We start from the raw sequence: 14,505 nt of genomic DNA on the forward strand, positions 1-14,505 counted from the left end.
AAACGTACAGCCTCTTCCAAAAAATACATACAACAACAGTTTGTTTCCAATAAAAAAGAAAAAAGCCTTATGTATTAGTTCCTAACAATAGTACGTCAGAATGTACTAGAATTTTCTTCGAAAGACATTTGGAATGTTTTCTTTAAAAGCAAAAAAAAAAGGGAAGAAAAGCGATTTCTTCTTTTTCATTCTTATGTACGAACATTCAATCGAAACTCTTATTTTATTTTATTCTTCCTGTGATTGAAATCTAGGTTTATTTCCGTAAAATGTGACATTTGATTATTAGGAAAAAAGAAATTTTAATTTCCAATAAAAAGCAATCGGTACTTTTACCGATTTTCTTCTCTTTTTTCTTGCTTTTCTTTTTCTTTTCTTTTTTTTTTTTTCTTTTTATCAAGATCAACCATTAATTAACTGCAAAAATTGTTATGGACTTGAAAACGATACGGATATTGGACGGCTATACGTGAAGGCTTTTTTTTTTAATTGGGAATGACCAGCCCTATCCCTTCCTCTCCTTTCGTTTGATCCATCAGATATCCTGTACATTCAAATCCATAGTTTTGTAAAATTTTTTACTACGTGACGTACCTCTTATGTTAACGGCGTGTAAAATAATCGATTGAATCGAATTGAATTTAATAGAGACATTGAAATTCCAAAGTAAATTATTTGTCAATCAATCGTCGTGTACGAAGTTTTGTCATTTAATAATGAACGTTAATCTTGAGGAAAATTTATTTTTGATATGTAAGATTAATTATATTTTTTATTTTCAATATAAATGTTAAAGGTTATCAAGTGGTTCGACAGAATAGAATATGAAGAAAAGAAAGTAAAAACAAAGAGAAAGGAATAAAAAAGAAGAAAATTCAAGAATTCTTGCGCCAATTGCTTTGGCTTTCGGACGGTTCGAGAGAAGCGGAAGGATTCTTGGAAATTTCCTTTATTTTTTTTTGTTTTCTTCTTTTTCTTTTCCAGCGACAACAATTCCATAGAACCATGGAAATTGGAGGGCGACACGGATGAGAGAAACGAGAAGGCGAGAAAAGCGTACCAAGCACTTTTGACTGTAACCGCACGGACTCCTGACGATCTTGAATATTTAAATTTCTCGCGTGAAGTTAAATCGTTGGCACAAAGCAAATACAATTTCACGTTCGGCAATAGTTCCGTTTCGACGTTCGTCACGGCCTTTTACGATGCCGTTCTTCTTTATGCTCTTGCGCTTAAAGAGAGCCTACCGGATAAGCCTACCGGTGAGGTTGATCTGGATGGCGGCAATTTAACGAGAAGAATGTGGGGTAAAAGTTTCAAAGGTTAGTTCGCAAACGTGTATGAGAAAGATCAAGAGAGTTTTATACTTTCTTTCTTTTTTTATTAAATAGTCGTACATAAATGATCGTCACATTTCATTAGAAAACGAGTTAGATTTTTTTTACGTAAACGTTGATAATTACTTTAACAGTTTGATTGATTATTTCAGGTATAACCGGAGACGTGAATATCGACGAGAATGGCGATAGAATCGCGGATTATTCCCTTCTGGACATGAATCCGGAAACTTCGAAATTCGAGGTAACATGTTATACGCATTACTAATTAATGTTAATTAGGAAGGACGCATTGACGCGTCGATCAGGATTTAACTTATTTATTCCTATCGAGCAAAAAAAGAAAGAGGCTTTTAAAACATTTCGATCCATTATCATTCAATGATTCATCCAAACTTTATCTTGACTCCATTCGTACATAATTTTATTTTGATTTGAAATAAATTTTATTCATATTCACGTTCATCGATCGAAAATTTTCCTGGTTAACAGTTAAGACGATTCACGTCGTACGAGATGTTAATTCGACTGAACATGACTGAAATAAAAGGATTGAATACTTTCATATATTTTAATCAGATTTAACGATGAAATTCTTTCGTGAAATTTTATTCGTTCGTCGGTAAAACCGGCGGTAGTTGATCAATAGGATTTAGCGTAATCTCTCTCTTTCTCTCCCTGTCATTCACGATTTATCGTTTGTTAAAGATCGTTGCCAATTATTACGGTGCTAACAAAACTCTGGACTATATAAAGGGAAAACAGATTCATTGGTCCGGCGGAAGACCGAAACCACCCCCTGATACTCCAACTTGCGGATTCGATGGATCTCTATGTCCGGATAATTGTAAGGATTTAATTTGATCTCTCTAATATAATCTTAAGATATCGATCATAACGACGTGTCGAAATTGAATTATTACGTTAAATGATTTTCCCTTTTCTATTTCTCCTTTTTCTTTTATTTTATCTTTCTTCTCCTTTTTCGTTGCAGCTCTCCCAGGATACGCCATTCTCTCGATAGTTTTGAGTTCGATCGTGGTCGTTCTGGTGGTGGGCTCGGTATTTATTTATCGGTAAGCGATATCACTTAAATATTTTCGATTGAAATGAACGAAAGAGGAAGAGGAAGAGGAAGAGGAAGAGGAAGAGGAAGGAAACAAAAGAGAGCAAAAGAAAAAATAAAGAGAAGGGAAGAGACGAAAGGAAATCTGTCGAAACATTTTCTATGTAGAGTTAGGCAGATTTTCTTGGGTAGATAAAGCGACGTTACTTTCCATCTCTAATTTAGTTGAAAATTTCCAGGTATGCGTATTATGAGGAACACTGGAACGTAATTAGGTAGCTAGTTTGCAGTAGGCGAGCAGCTCTCCATCCAAGCTACTCTCGCAGTGAAATACCAAGAACAAGGATGTATTCCCTTGTGCTCGTAGATTCACGAGTCCAAGCGAAATGTCCTTAGCCCGTTTTCATCTCTAGGGAGAAATAACTTTCGCATAATAAGTTTGCACTTTGTATGACTCGACAAATAATCATTAGAACGAATAACTCGGAAATATTAAATGATAAGTCTTGATGGGCACTCGTCATGGAAAATCGTTAGAAATTGAAACGATCCTGAGTTTGCCGATTCCATCATTCGACGTATTCAATTTATCAGAAACGAAATAATAAATCTCGTTAGAGAACTCTCATCGTCCCTTACCAACTACCAATGTTCTAACCTTGTATATAACATCCTTTATATGATCGAGTTTTAAAATCGTCTCGTTTTCTCGCTCGCGTTTTATTGCCGCTCGTTCGAAGTGTTTCTCTTTCGACGAGAAGTCATGACGACGTTCGACAGCCAATTCGGATGATGTTTCTTTTTTTCCTTTCCTTTTCTTTTCTTTATTTTTCTTCTTCTTCTTCTTCTTCTTCTTCTTCTTCTTGCCTTTTTCTCCCCTTTACAGTCACTTCAAACTAGAGGCTGAAATCGCTTCTATGACGTGGAAAGTACACTGGGAAGACATCATCTGGGTACCTTACGCGAGGACTAGAGGCTCGATGTATTCGTTAATTGCCAACAAGTTACGTAACAGCCAACTTGTGAGTATCTCCAAAGTTATTTTTATAAAAATCGTTTATTTTTATGATGTTAAAACTCATCAAAGTTTTTCCTTCACGTTTCATCGGATCTCAAGTATCACGGGATTTTATCTTAACCGGCGGAGATTATGTATATATACTTATATGGAAAGGTTTGAAAATATTAATCTTTCAATAATATTTCTTCTTCTCTTCCTATATTTTAGCATCCTTTAAAAATATTTTTTAACATATATCTTATAGATATAGTCTCTTCTTCATCATTAGATTATTTTTATCGAAAATTCGAAAAAATTCATATTTTACTTTCATTAAATGAAAGTATTACAAAAAGAATCGACTTCGTGAAGGACTTTTCTTTTTAAATATACTTTGATGGTGTTTTCCTTGTTTTATTTTTCTTTTTTTCATTTTTGATAATAACCCGTAAGCGATATCATCGGATGATTCGAAGAAGACAATGAATTGTTTTAATCTTTCTCGTTGGAAAAAGTAGATGGATTTTTAATAACATTTTATTCATTAAATGAATTACTTGTGTGAAAAAAAAGGATGATAAAAATTGCCTTTTTAATATTATTTACTTTTTGGCCATTTAGATGTACGTAAATGCCCTTTAACATAATTTAACTCGTTAACGTTAAGAGACGCTTTGTCATTTGAGCGATTTAATTTTGAAAACAAATCTCTTTTGCTGCGCAAGATCCGAGTATCTCGATAATGACGGTGCCTTTTAAAGCCGATCTTTTTTATTCTTTTTCTTTTTTATTATTTAATTTCTTTATTTTTTTTTGCTTTTTTTTTCATTTACAGAGCGTATACTCTGATGATAACGTTAGTCTACCGGAGGGTGTGGACAAGCACGTCTATATTCCAACAGGATTTTACAAGGTAAGTTTTCATTTTGCTTCAAAGGCGTTTTCTTCATCTTTTTTCTTTCCTCTCTCTCTCTCTCTCTCTCTCTCTCTCTCTCTCTCTCTCTTCTCTTTTTTCAAACGGGATCAAAGTATTAATAGAATGTCCCCGAGCGAATATTTAGTTTTCTTTCCCTTTACTTCTTCCTTAAAGTTCCTCTTTAATTTCCTTTAAAATCCTATCGCCTTCAGTTCTCTCTTGTTTTTTTTCCTTTCTTTTATTCTTTTTTTTCTTTTACGTGGGCAATAAAAGAAAAAAGAAGAAGAAGAAGAAGGAGGAGGGGAGAAAAAAGTGTAGAATGAAAGAAAGAAGCAAGAAGTTTGCATAATTATAAAGTGACGTAGGGCTTGAGGGACACGATTAAATTTGCAATGCCAGTACGACGCAATGATCTAACGAAAAAGTTGCATACATCGCATTTTCTTTTCTATTTTTTTACTTTTACGTCGTCGTAATTTACAAATGAAGATCAAAGAGAGATACATAGAGATAGAGACAGGTAGACAGATAGATACAGAGAGAGAGAGAGAGTGTATTTTGAAATTCATTACAGAACTCAAAGGTGGCTATAAAATTAATACCAAGGAACAAAGTGGAAATATCGAGGCCTTTATTGCTCGAGTTAAAACGGGTGAGTATCGATCACGCACATATACAACACAATGTTTCGGCGAACAATAATTGCCGTCGAAAGTTGATCTTGCGATTAATCATATCCCGTAATAATAAACGTTCGCCACGGAATAGATTAACAACGATCATGGAAAAGTGAATTTGAATATCCTAAGATGACATGAACGAACGTTTGTTGTTGTTTCTTTGTTTTTCTCGAAAAATTACATAATAGGAATGAATTAACATTTTTATTCTTTTTATTTCTTTTCTCGAAGAAGAAGACAACTTTTTTAGCAAGATTTATTAATACACCTATCCTGCTTTACTTTTGATAGATGAAAGATCTACAGCACGATCATTTGGTGCGTTTCTATGGTGCTTGCGTCGACCCACCCCATTGTTGTCTATTGACGGAATATTGTCCTAAAGGATCCCTTCAGGTTGGTCGTAATATCATAAGGAAAAAGATATATATATATATATATATATATATATATATATATATATATGTATATATAAATATTTGTGCATATGCAGACGAAGTATATTATCCGTGCAACAAAAAGCGAGTAGACGTAACGTCGATTTACTCGAATAATTATTTTTCTATATTTTCTTTGTTTAGGACATACTTGAAAACGAACAGATTAAACTCGATCGTTTGTTTCGCGGCTCTTTGATACACGACATAGTACGTGGGATGGCCTATTTACACGCTTCCGAGGTTAAAAGCCATGGGAATTTAAAGTCGAGCAATTGCGTTGTGGATTCGCGATTCGTCCTAAAAATTGCCGATTTTGGTCTTCACGAATTGAGGAGATCCGGTCTCATGGAAGAGGAATTCGACAAAAGCAGTTACGCTTATTGGAGACGTAAGTAAAACTAATCATTGCCGTCGAGTGTTCGTTTGTAATGAAAAATAAAAAAAGGAAGAGAGAGCAATAAAGAAAAGAGAAACGTGTTATCGTTTATAGGACAATTGTGGACGGCGCCGGAGTTGTTGAGAATGGAGAGGCGACCACCGGAAGGTACTCAAAAAGGTGACGTTTATAGTTTCGGAATAATCGTACACGAGATCGTCGTTCGTAAAGGTCCTTTCTATTTGGGAGAAAATTACGATCCACCGCCTAATGGTGAGTACACCATTTGCCTAAACGTAATCGTAATAGTAATAGTGATCGTAATCGCAATCGCCATAACGAACTTGTTGTTGTTAGATGTCGTCTACATACTGGATGAATTATAATTAAATTAAGGATCGAATGTCTCTTTTGTTAGGAGAAATAATGTATATTAAGAAAATCGTCATTTCGTGCGCGTAGAAGGACTTACATAAGTGATGTCCATCGCTTTGTTAATCGTCGTATCCATCCTCTTACCTCTCCTTTTTTTTCCCCACTACGTAACTACCTATGTATTTTATCCTACCCTTTTTTTTCTCATACGTCGTCAGAGGATAATACTGAAAAAATTGTTGTTGAAAGCTTAATCCCCGATGTACCTAAATTATTGACTTAAATCCTTTTAAATCGTTGAATTTTCCTTCGATTATCTAAAATAGGATCAATTTTTATATCCATTATCTTTCGTTGATACGTGGATTATCAGCTGGACTGGTGGTGCCTTAACTTAGAACGTGTCCGATAGACTTTCAAACGGAGCTTATCCAGGTTGTTGGCAAAGTTAGTTGGCAGATTCTTTTTACCTATAAAGATATAGCAGATTTGAGTGCGAAACGAAGAATATATTGTGGTTAATAATAATAATAATAATAATAATAATAATAATTTAGGAATAATAGAAGAATAGAGAGAGGGGATCGTCGAGAACTATATTTTTATTAATTAAAATTTTTCCCTAAGGAAAATATTACAACGAATGATGGAAAGGGATGAATTTTCCATCGAGGAAGAAAATACCATTCTCTTGGTAAACATCCCTTAATGCATTTTATTTCTATCGAATGGAAAATTGATTATGATTGATATTGAAAGTGCAGCATCCTGTTGGCGCACCCCTTTAGATTCGATATTTTTCCAAAAGACAATTCGTCGATCTAAGGGGAATAAATCAATATTCATTTGTAAGAGAAAATTATTTGAACGAGGAACTTGGAAAATATTTTCTTGCTCTATCGTCTCTATTAGTATTAGAGCCGTTCTGTTCTAATCATCTCTAATAAATAAAAAAAACGATATCATGTCATCGATCGCTTTACCCTGCGTTACGATAAACAGGTCGCTGCATTATCATAAGATAAGGAGAAAACTTTTTGACCGACGACGCGTTAGCGCTCCCATACTTATCGACAGTATGTCTTATCGACGGCCGATAAATTTTTTTACAGAGAAATGATTTACCGACCGACAAATAAATTTCTTATCTACCTGTCGGTATTTTTCAAAAGTTAGACGAAATCTGCGATATAGTTCAAGTATTTTGATATCAACGAAGTCGGTAAAAAAAATTATATTCGAGTAAGCTCGTGCGTATATCCATCAAGCTCGGAAGGATCGATCCTCATACTAGGAACGAGAAAGTCGAGCACGATCGCGAGGAAGCCGTCGGCGAAAGCTCAGTCGAAGCTTTAACGCGTCCTGGAACACTCATTTCGCGCGCGCTCCTTTCGTAGTTTCTCTTTCTTTCTCTGTCGCCTCGAGCACACTGTTTCGCGCTTCGTTTCTCTCTCTCTTCCACTCACTCACCCTCTTGCTCTCTCTATCGCTCTCTATCTTCCTATCTATCATTCTATATCTTTCTCTTTTTCTCCCTTATTTCGTGAAATAAGTGAGACTCCCTAATGTCTGTCTAGATATATTTAAATTTCTAACTATGTAAGTGGTAACTTTAAAAGGATTCCGATAAATGTTTGAAGTAAAATTAGGAATTTATTTAACTCGCACACGGGAAATAGAATCTTCTTCTTTTTTTCTTTTTTTTTTTCTTATGTTTGTTTCCGTCTCTCCCTTGAAAACGAGAGATGCAACGCAACTTGATTCTCTCTCTCTCTCTCTCTCTCTCTCTCTTCTTCTCTTTTCTTTTTGTTCCTTTTTTTTGATCGCGCACAGAGAAAAGGATAAAGGCTATGAGATCGGTTGAATGATGGGCGGGAGAAAGGGGGAGTGGAAGAGGAAAAGACCGATCGGAGATTAAGAGCAATTCGTGGGCAAGGAATCGATTGGAGGCTGTCATTGCACTCGGAATGTGTCTCGCCTTGTATCCGTTTCATCGGCGGGGTTTGGGATCGTAAAACGTGAAATGGCCTATTCGTACCACTTCCTCGAGATATTCGATTCGTCGTTAAAGGATTCGAAAGATTTTACTTCGCGAAAACCACTTTCGTTTGATTCATCCGGCGAACGTCGAGTCGATTGCTTCACATTCAGGGATAGTTGAATGACTACATATGTGCTACGAAAAATAAATATATATATATATATGCACACGCACACACACACACACACACACACACACACACACGTATATATATTTATATATAAAGCTAGATATGAAGATAGATCTCGTTCGTGCGAATCAAAGATCTTTAAGAGAAACGATTCGTATCCCGTTGTTAGTCATAAAGTTCGATGCACCGAATCTCTCAAAATCCCGATAGAATATCTACGGGGGTTATATTTCATCTTATAATCTCATTACTTTGCGTAAAATCGTATCTTTCGATAATATGACAGATCACCGTCAGCCAATAACGATGACGACGTCATTTTATCCGATAACATTCGGTCCATCATCCCTTTCTCTGCTATATTAATTAGGATAACTTTGATCATAAATTGCTTATTGAAACATAATGTTTCATCGTTCTCGCGTAATATTAAGCGAAACAAATTTTCTTTTTTTTCCTTTTTTCTTCTTTCCTTTCCTGCGACAACTAAAATAGGACATTGTTAAAACGTAAGCTCCTTTATTTCGATTGAACTCGTTCAAACGAAATTCCACTTGACTACTCTTAAAATAATCGGATAAAATTTTGCGAGAAACGTTGTTCGTTTTCCTTTGACAAAATTAGATAGATAGAGACAGAGAGAGGGAGAGAGAGAGGGATTCTCTCTCATTAAGTTTAATCGTAATTATCGACGTCAAAATTATCCGTACGAAACGCAAACGAGGACAAATATTTACGTGCATTTGTATTCTTGGACGGATTTGCATCTCGTTTTGCTATCCTATCATCCTATTTTAACCGAGGAAAGAAAAAGATTCCGCGCGCGTGCGTGCGCCTATACGTGTATCCGTGTGCGAGAGGGAAAAGAGAGGAAGAAGGATAGAGAGGGAGAGAGAGAGAGAGACAGAGAGAGAAGAGGGAATTTACTTTGCGTGAAAGCTCGAGTCCCAGTAGGGTAAAGTTCAAAGGAGATAGCCTCTCGATGGAAGAAGACCGCGTCACTCTCTCTCTCTCTCTCTCTCTCTCTCTCTCTCTCTCTCTCTCTATCTATCTCTCACCCTCTTTCTCTTTTTCTATATCTTTCTTTCTCTATCGAATTTCAGAGTCGTTTGAAACCATAGTAAATGTATATAACCCAGTATTTATCTTTTTGCGAAGGAAGTAATAAAATCAATTCGCTTTCACATAGATTTGTCAGTAAGAGAGAAAGAGAAATAAGGGTGAGATATATATATATATATATATATATATACATAGTAGAAAGGATTAGGTAAAATAAAATGAAAATTTGGGAGGAATAGTCGATTGATCGATTTGTTGTAAAGATCGTTATATATATATATATGGACCGGAGGAAACGCTACTCGAACGATCGATGAAAAATATATTTGATAATTTGCGTGTTAGGGAGGAAGACAGTGTGAATAAAGGAAATAAAAAAGGTGAGATAGAAAATAATATGGCGGATAGAAGCAACGCCTCGGGTAGCAGCAATCTGACATTACCAACGATGTTGGGCGCGAGTCCTGAGGGTGGTGCGAGTCCTAGAAGGGCCGTTAGTCCACTCCTCGAGGTCCGTAGACCACACTGCACCCTCAACTGCGAGTCCTGCAACGCTTATCTGGAAGACATCTACAGGCATAGTAGGTTACGTTCGTTCTATTTCGGTTCGTCCGATCAAACCAGGATTAGTTCTACTGTATGACAAAATCAAACTATTACTACTTCTATTACTATTACTATTACATGCATACGTTTACGATTGTGGAGATTAGATTTTTGTTTGTTTGTTCTTGTCCCTTAGTTTTTTTTTACTCTCACAATCTCTGAGTCGATCTAAGATATATACGAACCTAAAAATGGTTTTTCGTTTTACTGAACTCGTTCAATTCGAGAATTGAGAATCTTATCAATAAATACCTTGTTAATTGGAATCATATAGAAAATTGTTACTTAATCTTAAGGAAGATAACATAAGAAGAAGAAGAAGAAAATAGAGGTAGGGAGAGAGAGAGAGAGAGAGAGAGAGAGAGAGGAAAATCGTATGAATTCAAAACGTCAATTACAGTTTCCCGAGCGTAATTGGCACAGCGCGCGCCCTTATCAAAATCGATATCCTCTTGGCATTACTCCGATGTTACGAGGATGCATAGATTTCGTTTGAACACTATCTCTCTCTCTCTCTCTCTCTCTCTCTCTCTCTCTCTCTCTCTGTGGACTACTTGCATACTCTTTCGTGCTCATTTTGAACGGGAGTTGAATGAAGTTTGTTCGTTCTCGAGAAGAGAAGAAACGAAAGAAAAATAAAAAGAAGAAGAAAAAAAGCTCGTTTTTTCATTTTGATTACAGAAATCGTCGAGGGTGTCAGGAAAGGGGGTAGTTCACCTTTAAGACCTGTGATAGACGAGAGCGCCGTGGAGGAGGAGGTCAGTGCATTGAAATAATGATAGTAATAATAATAATAATTCCTCTTTTTTTCTTTCTTTCTTTTTTCCTTTTCTTCAAATGCATACTACTACGTAATAATAGGTCTATGAAATAAATTCTGTATCTCGTAACAGGTAGCCACATTAATGAGACGATGTTGGGCGCAGGATTCAGCCGATCGACCTGATTTTCCCGCGCTAAAGCAAACCATACGCAAGATCAACAAGTAAGTAACATGTCCTTATTGATCTTTTCCTTCTTCTTCTTTCTTTCTTTTCTCCTTCATTTTATTTTACTTCTTTTGCTTTTTCTTCCCTTCCTTTTCTTTTTCCTTCCTTTCCATTCGCAAATAATAATGCAAAGTCTTGGAATCGTAAGGAACCCCTACCTAGCGCGAAAGCGTTTCCGCGAAAGCGTTAAACTGCAATAATATCAGAACCATTCTCTTCGAGTTAGGATATAAACCTTGAGAAGAATCGTCGCCGTCAAATCGATCTTGGAATCGCTCAGTTGTAAAACTTAAATCTTAAGCATGACTCGAGCGTGGATCGTGAAAGGATAACTTTGCCAATTAGTTCGCTTGTCGTTGTGTGTCCGTGCATGCGAGTGCGCTCGTCTGGGAAATAGTATATACGTATATATCTATACTTGACTTCATCAACGACTTCTTTCAGTACGTTTCGACGTTGAAGTAAATCGACGAAAGGATTTTCTTTTTTATCTTTAATTTTTTACCTTTTCACGATCATTTTCAAAATCTGACGGAGAAAGCATCTATCTTTCTTTTCTTTTTTTTTACCTTTTCTTTTCCTTTTCTTATTCTTTTTTTTTTTTTTTTTCTTTTTTTCCATATTCCGCCGCTCTTTCGAGGTCTTTCACCCCGAATATTGGCATAGTTCTCGGCTTTCTAGGCACGCCACTAACACTCGCACCAGACCAACTTTCCTCGAGTCTTATATACGAGGAATTCGAAGAGTGTACAGTTGAGTTCAGGCCGAGTAACTTGGTAGGTCAATATCTGAACGAGAAAGAGTGGTTTTCCTGGGTGGTCGAGTTCGAGGGAGAAGGAGCGTTCTGTAAACCATAGAAAAGAGAAATAGAGAACCATAGAAAAGATGAATAGATAGAGAGAATGTTAGAGGAAGTATATCGTTTTTGATATCGTTCGGTGGGATCATCCTGAACTTGAACGACTCTTGAAAGGGATGCTCCTAAAGGGATGTCTATTTTTGCTTAGATTACCCAGGAATAAATTTGTTTAATAGATTCTTTCGACGAAAGAAAAACCAAATAAACAAGAAAAGAGATGGAAAATTGCGCATTCTTTTGGGATAAAGAGAGAGAGAGAGAGAGAGAGAGAGAGAGAGAGAGGAACGTCAATGCCGTTATATGAATGTACGATGATAATGCGAATTTCGTTTCATCGAGATCCATCCATCGATGCTTCGGTACTGTTCTAGAGAATGCACGATTGACGGCGGAGTATGAATGGTTGCCTACGTAAAGGCGTTCGCGGATCGGTGTTAAACGCATTTGAAAAGCACTCGAGATATCCGCGATATTGTCAGCGGCAGATTAAATCATACGTTGGAACTTACGAACCCGATCGAATTCCATGGATATACAGATAGAAGAAGAAGAGTCCTATGTCAAAATATGGAATTATTATTATTATTTCGTGTTTCGATTAAAAAGGAAAAAAAAGGAAATACGAAAAGAGAGGAAAACAAAAAAGGAGACAAGAAGAAATTAATTTTAGCTCTCTCGGAGTCAATTTAGTGGACACCAACAAAAGAAAAAAAAAAAGAAATAAAAAAAAGAAGAAAAAAAAAAGAAAAAAAGGAAAAGATGTAGATAAAGATAAAAAAGAAAAATTACATTACAGTTACATTTTTACCCTTTTGAAACGTATATCTTTCGCGATCCTTCGTAAAGTTTTATTCTCTTTGGTGATCTCTGGAATTAGATTTTTCTCTTCGACTTGAAATTCGAAAAATTGTCTTGGCTCAGGAATTGACGGAAGTGAATGGATCGGAAAAAAAGGTAAACAGGCCTTTTTTACGGTCGGCCGGGCAACGTCGTACTTGCTTTTTCCTTACAATGAAAAGTACGGCCTGCCTGCCTGTTATAAGTAAAGATAGTAATTTGTCAGATTAAATTATTAAAGGATTTAAAGTTTAACCATTATCGAAGCATTTTAGGAAATTATGTAAAATGAAAACGTTCAGAGGGGATAAGATAAGTGACAATGGACGATCTCTTTCCAATCGATTTTCAAATTTACATTAAACAAATTCTATTTCTCTTATTTTATCGATACTCGACTTAGTAAAACTTAAACCATTTCCTCTTCTTGTTTCTTTGGTATAAAAGGTAATCTCTTTGATAACCCGAAGACGTCATTTCTTCTAACGGTATTCCTGTGTACCGTTAACGAGATATATCTCACCAACTCGACATAACTTTTACGACTTTTATTCATGGACACTCATGGAATTAATATCGCGTTTATCGATTCGTTCGCGTTTTCCAGCCGATATGATCGTTAATATTTTCTTCCGTTCGGTTATTATTATATCGGGGCTTGTCACAATATATATATATACACACACACACATTATATATACATATATACGTATACATAGGACGAGATTATAATAGGATTAGATTAATTAACTTTGAACGAAATAACCTTTCGACCTTGGAATAGGTATATCGGACGATTGCGAACGTTGATTGGTCGAACAACACCGGGCACTGTAACCGCGTGTCACGTTACTGCTGAATACAAGCGCCAAATGCAATTTCTCTTCTGATAATAGAATTATCCCGTCTCTTTGATAGAGGCGAACCTAGCGACACGTATATGCAACGTAATTGTATGCACCCGTTTTAGAGATGGGATCATTTAAATACGAATTAGAGAAGGAATGACGGCGATGGTGGCGATGGTGGTGGGAGGGTTAGCTGAGTGATTGTGTGAGAAAGGTTGGGCCAGGGGTGTCGATACGCATGCTTCTATATTTTCCGTGTGTAAACGTTCTCCGTATATGAACCCCTCGACATTATATTCACCCTTCAACAAGTATAACGTTAAGAATAATGTTATAACGTTCTATTGTTACAGAGATTACGAGAGTAGCAATATCCTGGACAATTTGTTGTCTCGTATGGAACAATATGCGACGAATTTAGAGACCTTGGTCGAGGAACGTACCGCGGATTACTTCGAGGAGAAACGCAAATGCGAAGAGTTACTGTACCAGTTACTGCCAAAGTAAGTTGCATTTAGATTTACGTATTTTCTCTAACACAGAAACCGATCAAGTCGCATTTTGTCTTGTTTCTGCTTGGTGAGAGGGAGAAGTAAGGTCATCGTTGACGCTAGATTCAATTTCCATTTCCATTTTAGATAGAATATAAGAGTTCTGCTCTTAATAATAATAATATATATACATATATATATATATGTATATATATACCCATAGTAGTATTACGGGAGATCTGGTTTCTTAGTTTTCAATTGTTGCAATTTCTAATCCCTTTTTCATCGATGTTATCAATAAAAAATATGTTGTTATCATGTACTTTTGGCTCTTCCTCTTTAGACACCGTAAACGAAACTTTTCGGAGAAAATATATAGAAAATCAATTAGAAAGAGGTTTTATTCGATGAAAACAAAATGAATCAATTTAATTAAATTTATAAAATATCTT

General features: G+C 35.9%; 1 protein-coding gene across 7 annotated transcripts in view; it reads left to right on the plus strand.

Moving 5' to 3' along the window:
* LOC124428661 (atrial natriuretic peptide receptor 1-like) overlaps positions 1–14,505 on the plus strand; it is a 38,986-nt gene that overhangs the window by 16,325 nt on the left and 8,156 nt on the right. For all 7 annotated transcript variants that reach the window (XM_046972969.1, XM_046972975.1, XM_046972968.1 and 4 more), the window contains 13 exons: positions 985–1,322; positions 1,490–1,581; positions 2,046–2,184; positions 2,332–2,413; positions 3,290–3,425; positions 4,239–4,316; positions 4,894–4,971; positions 5,291–5,395; positions 5,581–5,827; positions 5,930–6,088; positions 10,711–10,787; positions 10,923–11,014; positions 13,916–14,065. In XM_046972969.1, the coding sequence (XP_046828925.1) occupies positions 985–1,322; positions 1,490–1,581; positions 2,046–2,184; positions 2,332–2,413; positions 3,290–3,425; positions 4,239–4,316; positions 4,894–4,971; positions 5,291–5,395; positions 5,581–5,827; positions 5,930–6,088; positions 10,711–10,787; positions 10,923–11,014; positions 13,916–14,065 (1,773 nt within the window). The remainder of the gene's footprint in view (positions 1–984; positions 1,323–1,489; positions 1,582–2,045; positions 2,185–2,331; positions 2,414–3,289; positions 3,426–4,238; positions 4,317–4,893; positions 4,972–5,290; positions 5,396–5,580; positions 5,828–5,929; positions 6,089–10,710; positions 10,788–10,922; positions 11,015–13,915; positions 14,066–14,505) is intronic.

Source organism: Vespa crabro, chromosome 13 (genome assembly GCF_910589235.1).
Source record: "Vespa crabro chromosome 13, iyVesCrab1.2, whole genome shotgun sequence".
Taxonomy (NCBI): Eukaryota; Metazoa; Arthropoda; class Insecta; order Hymenoptera; family Vespidae; genus Vespa; species Vespa crabro.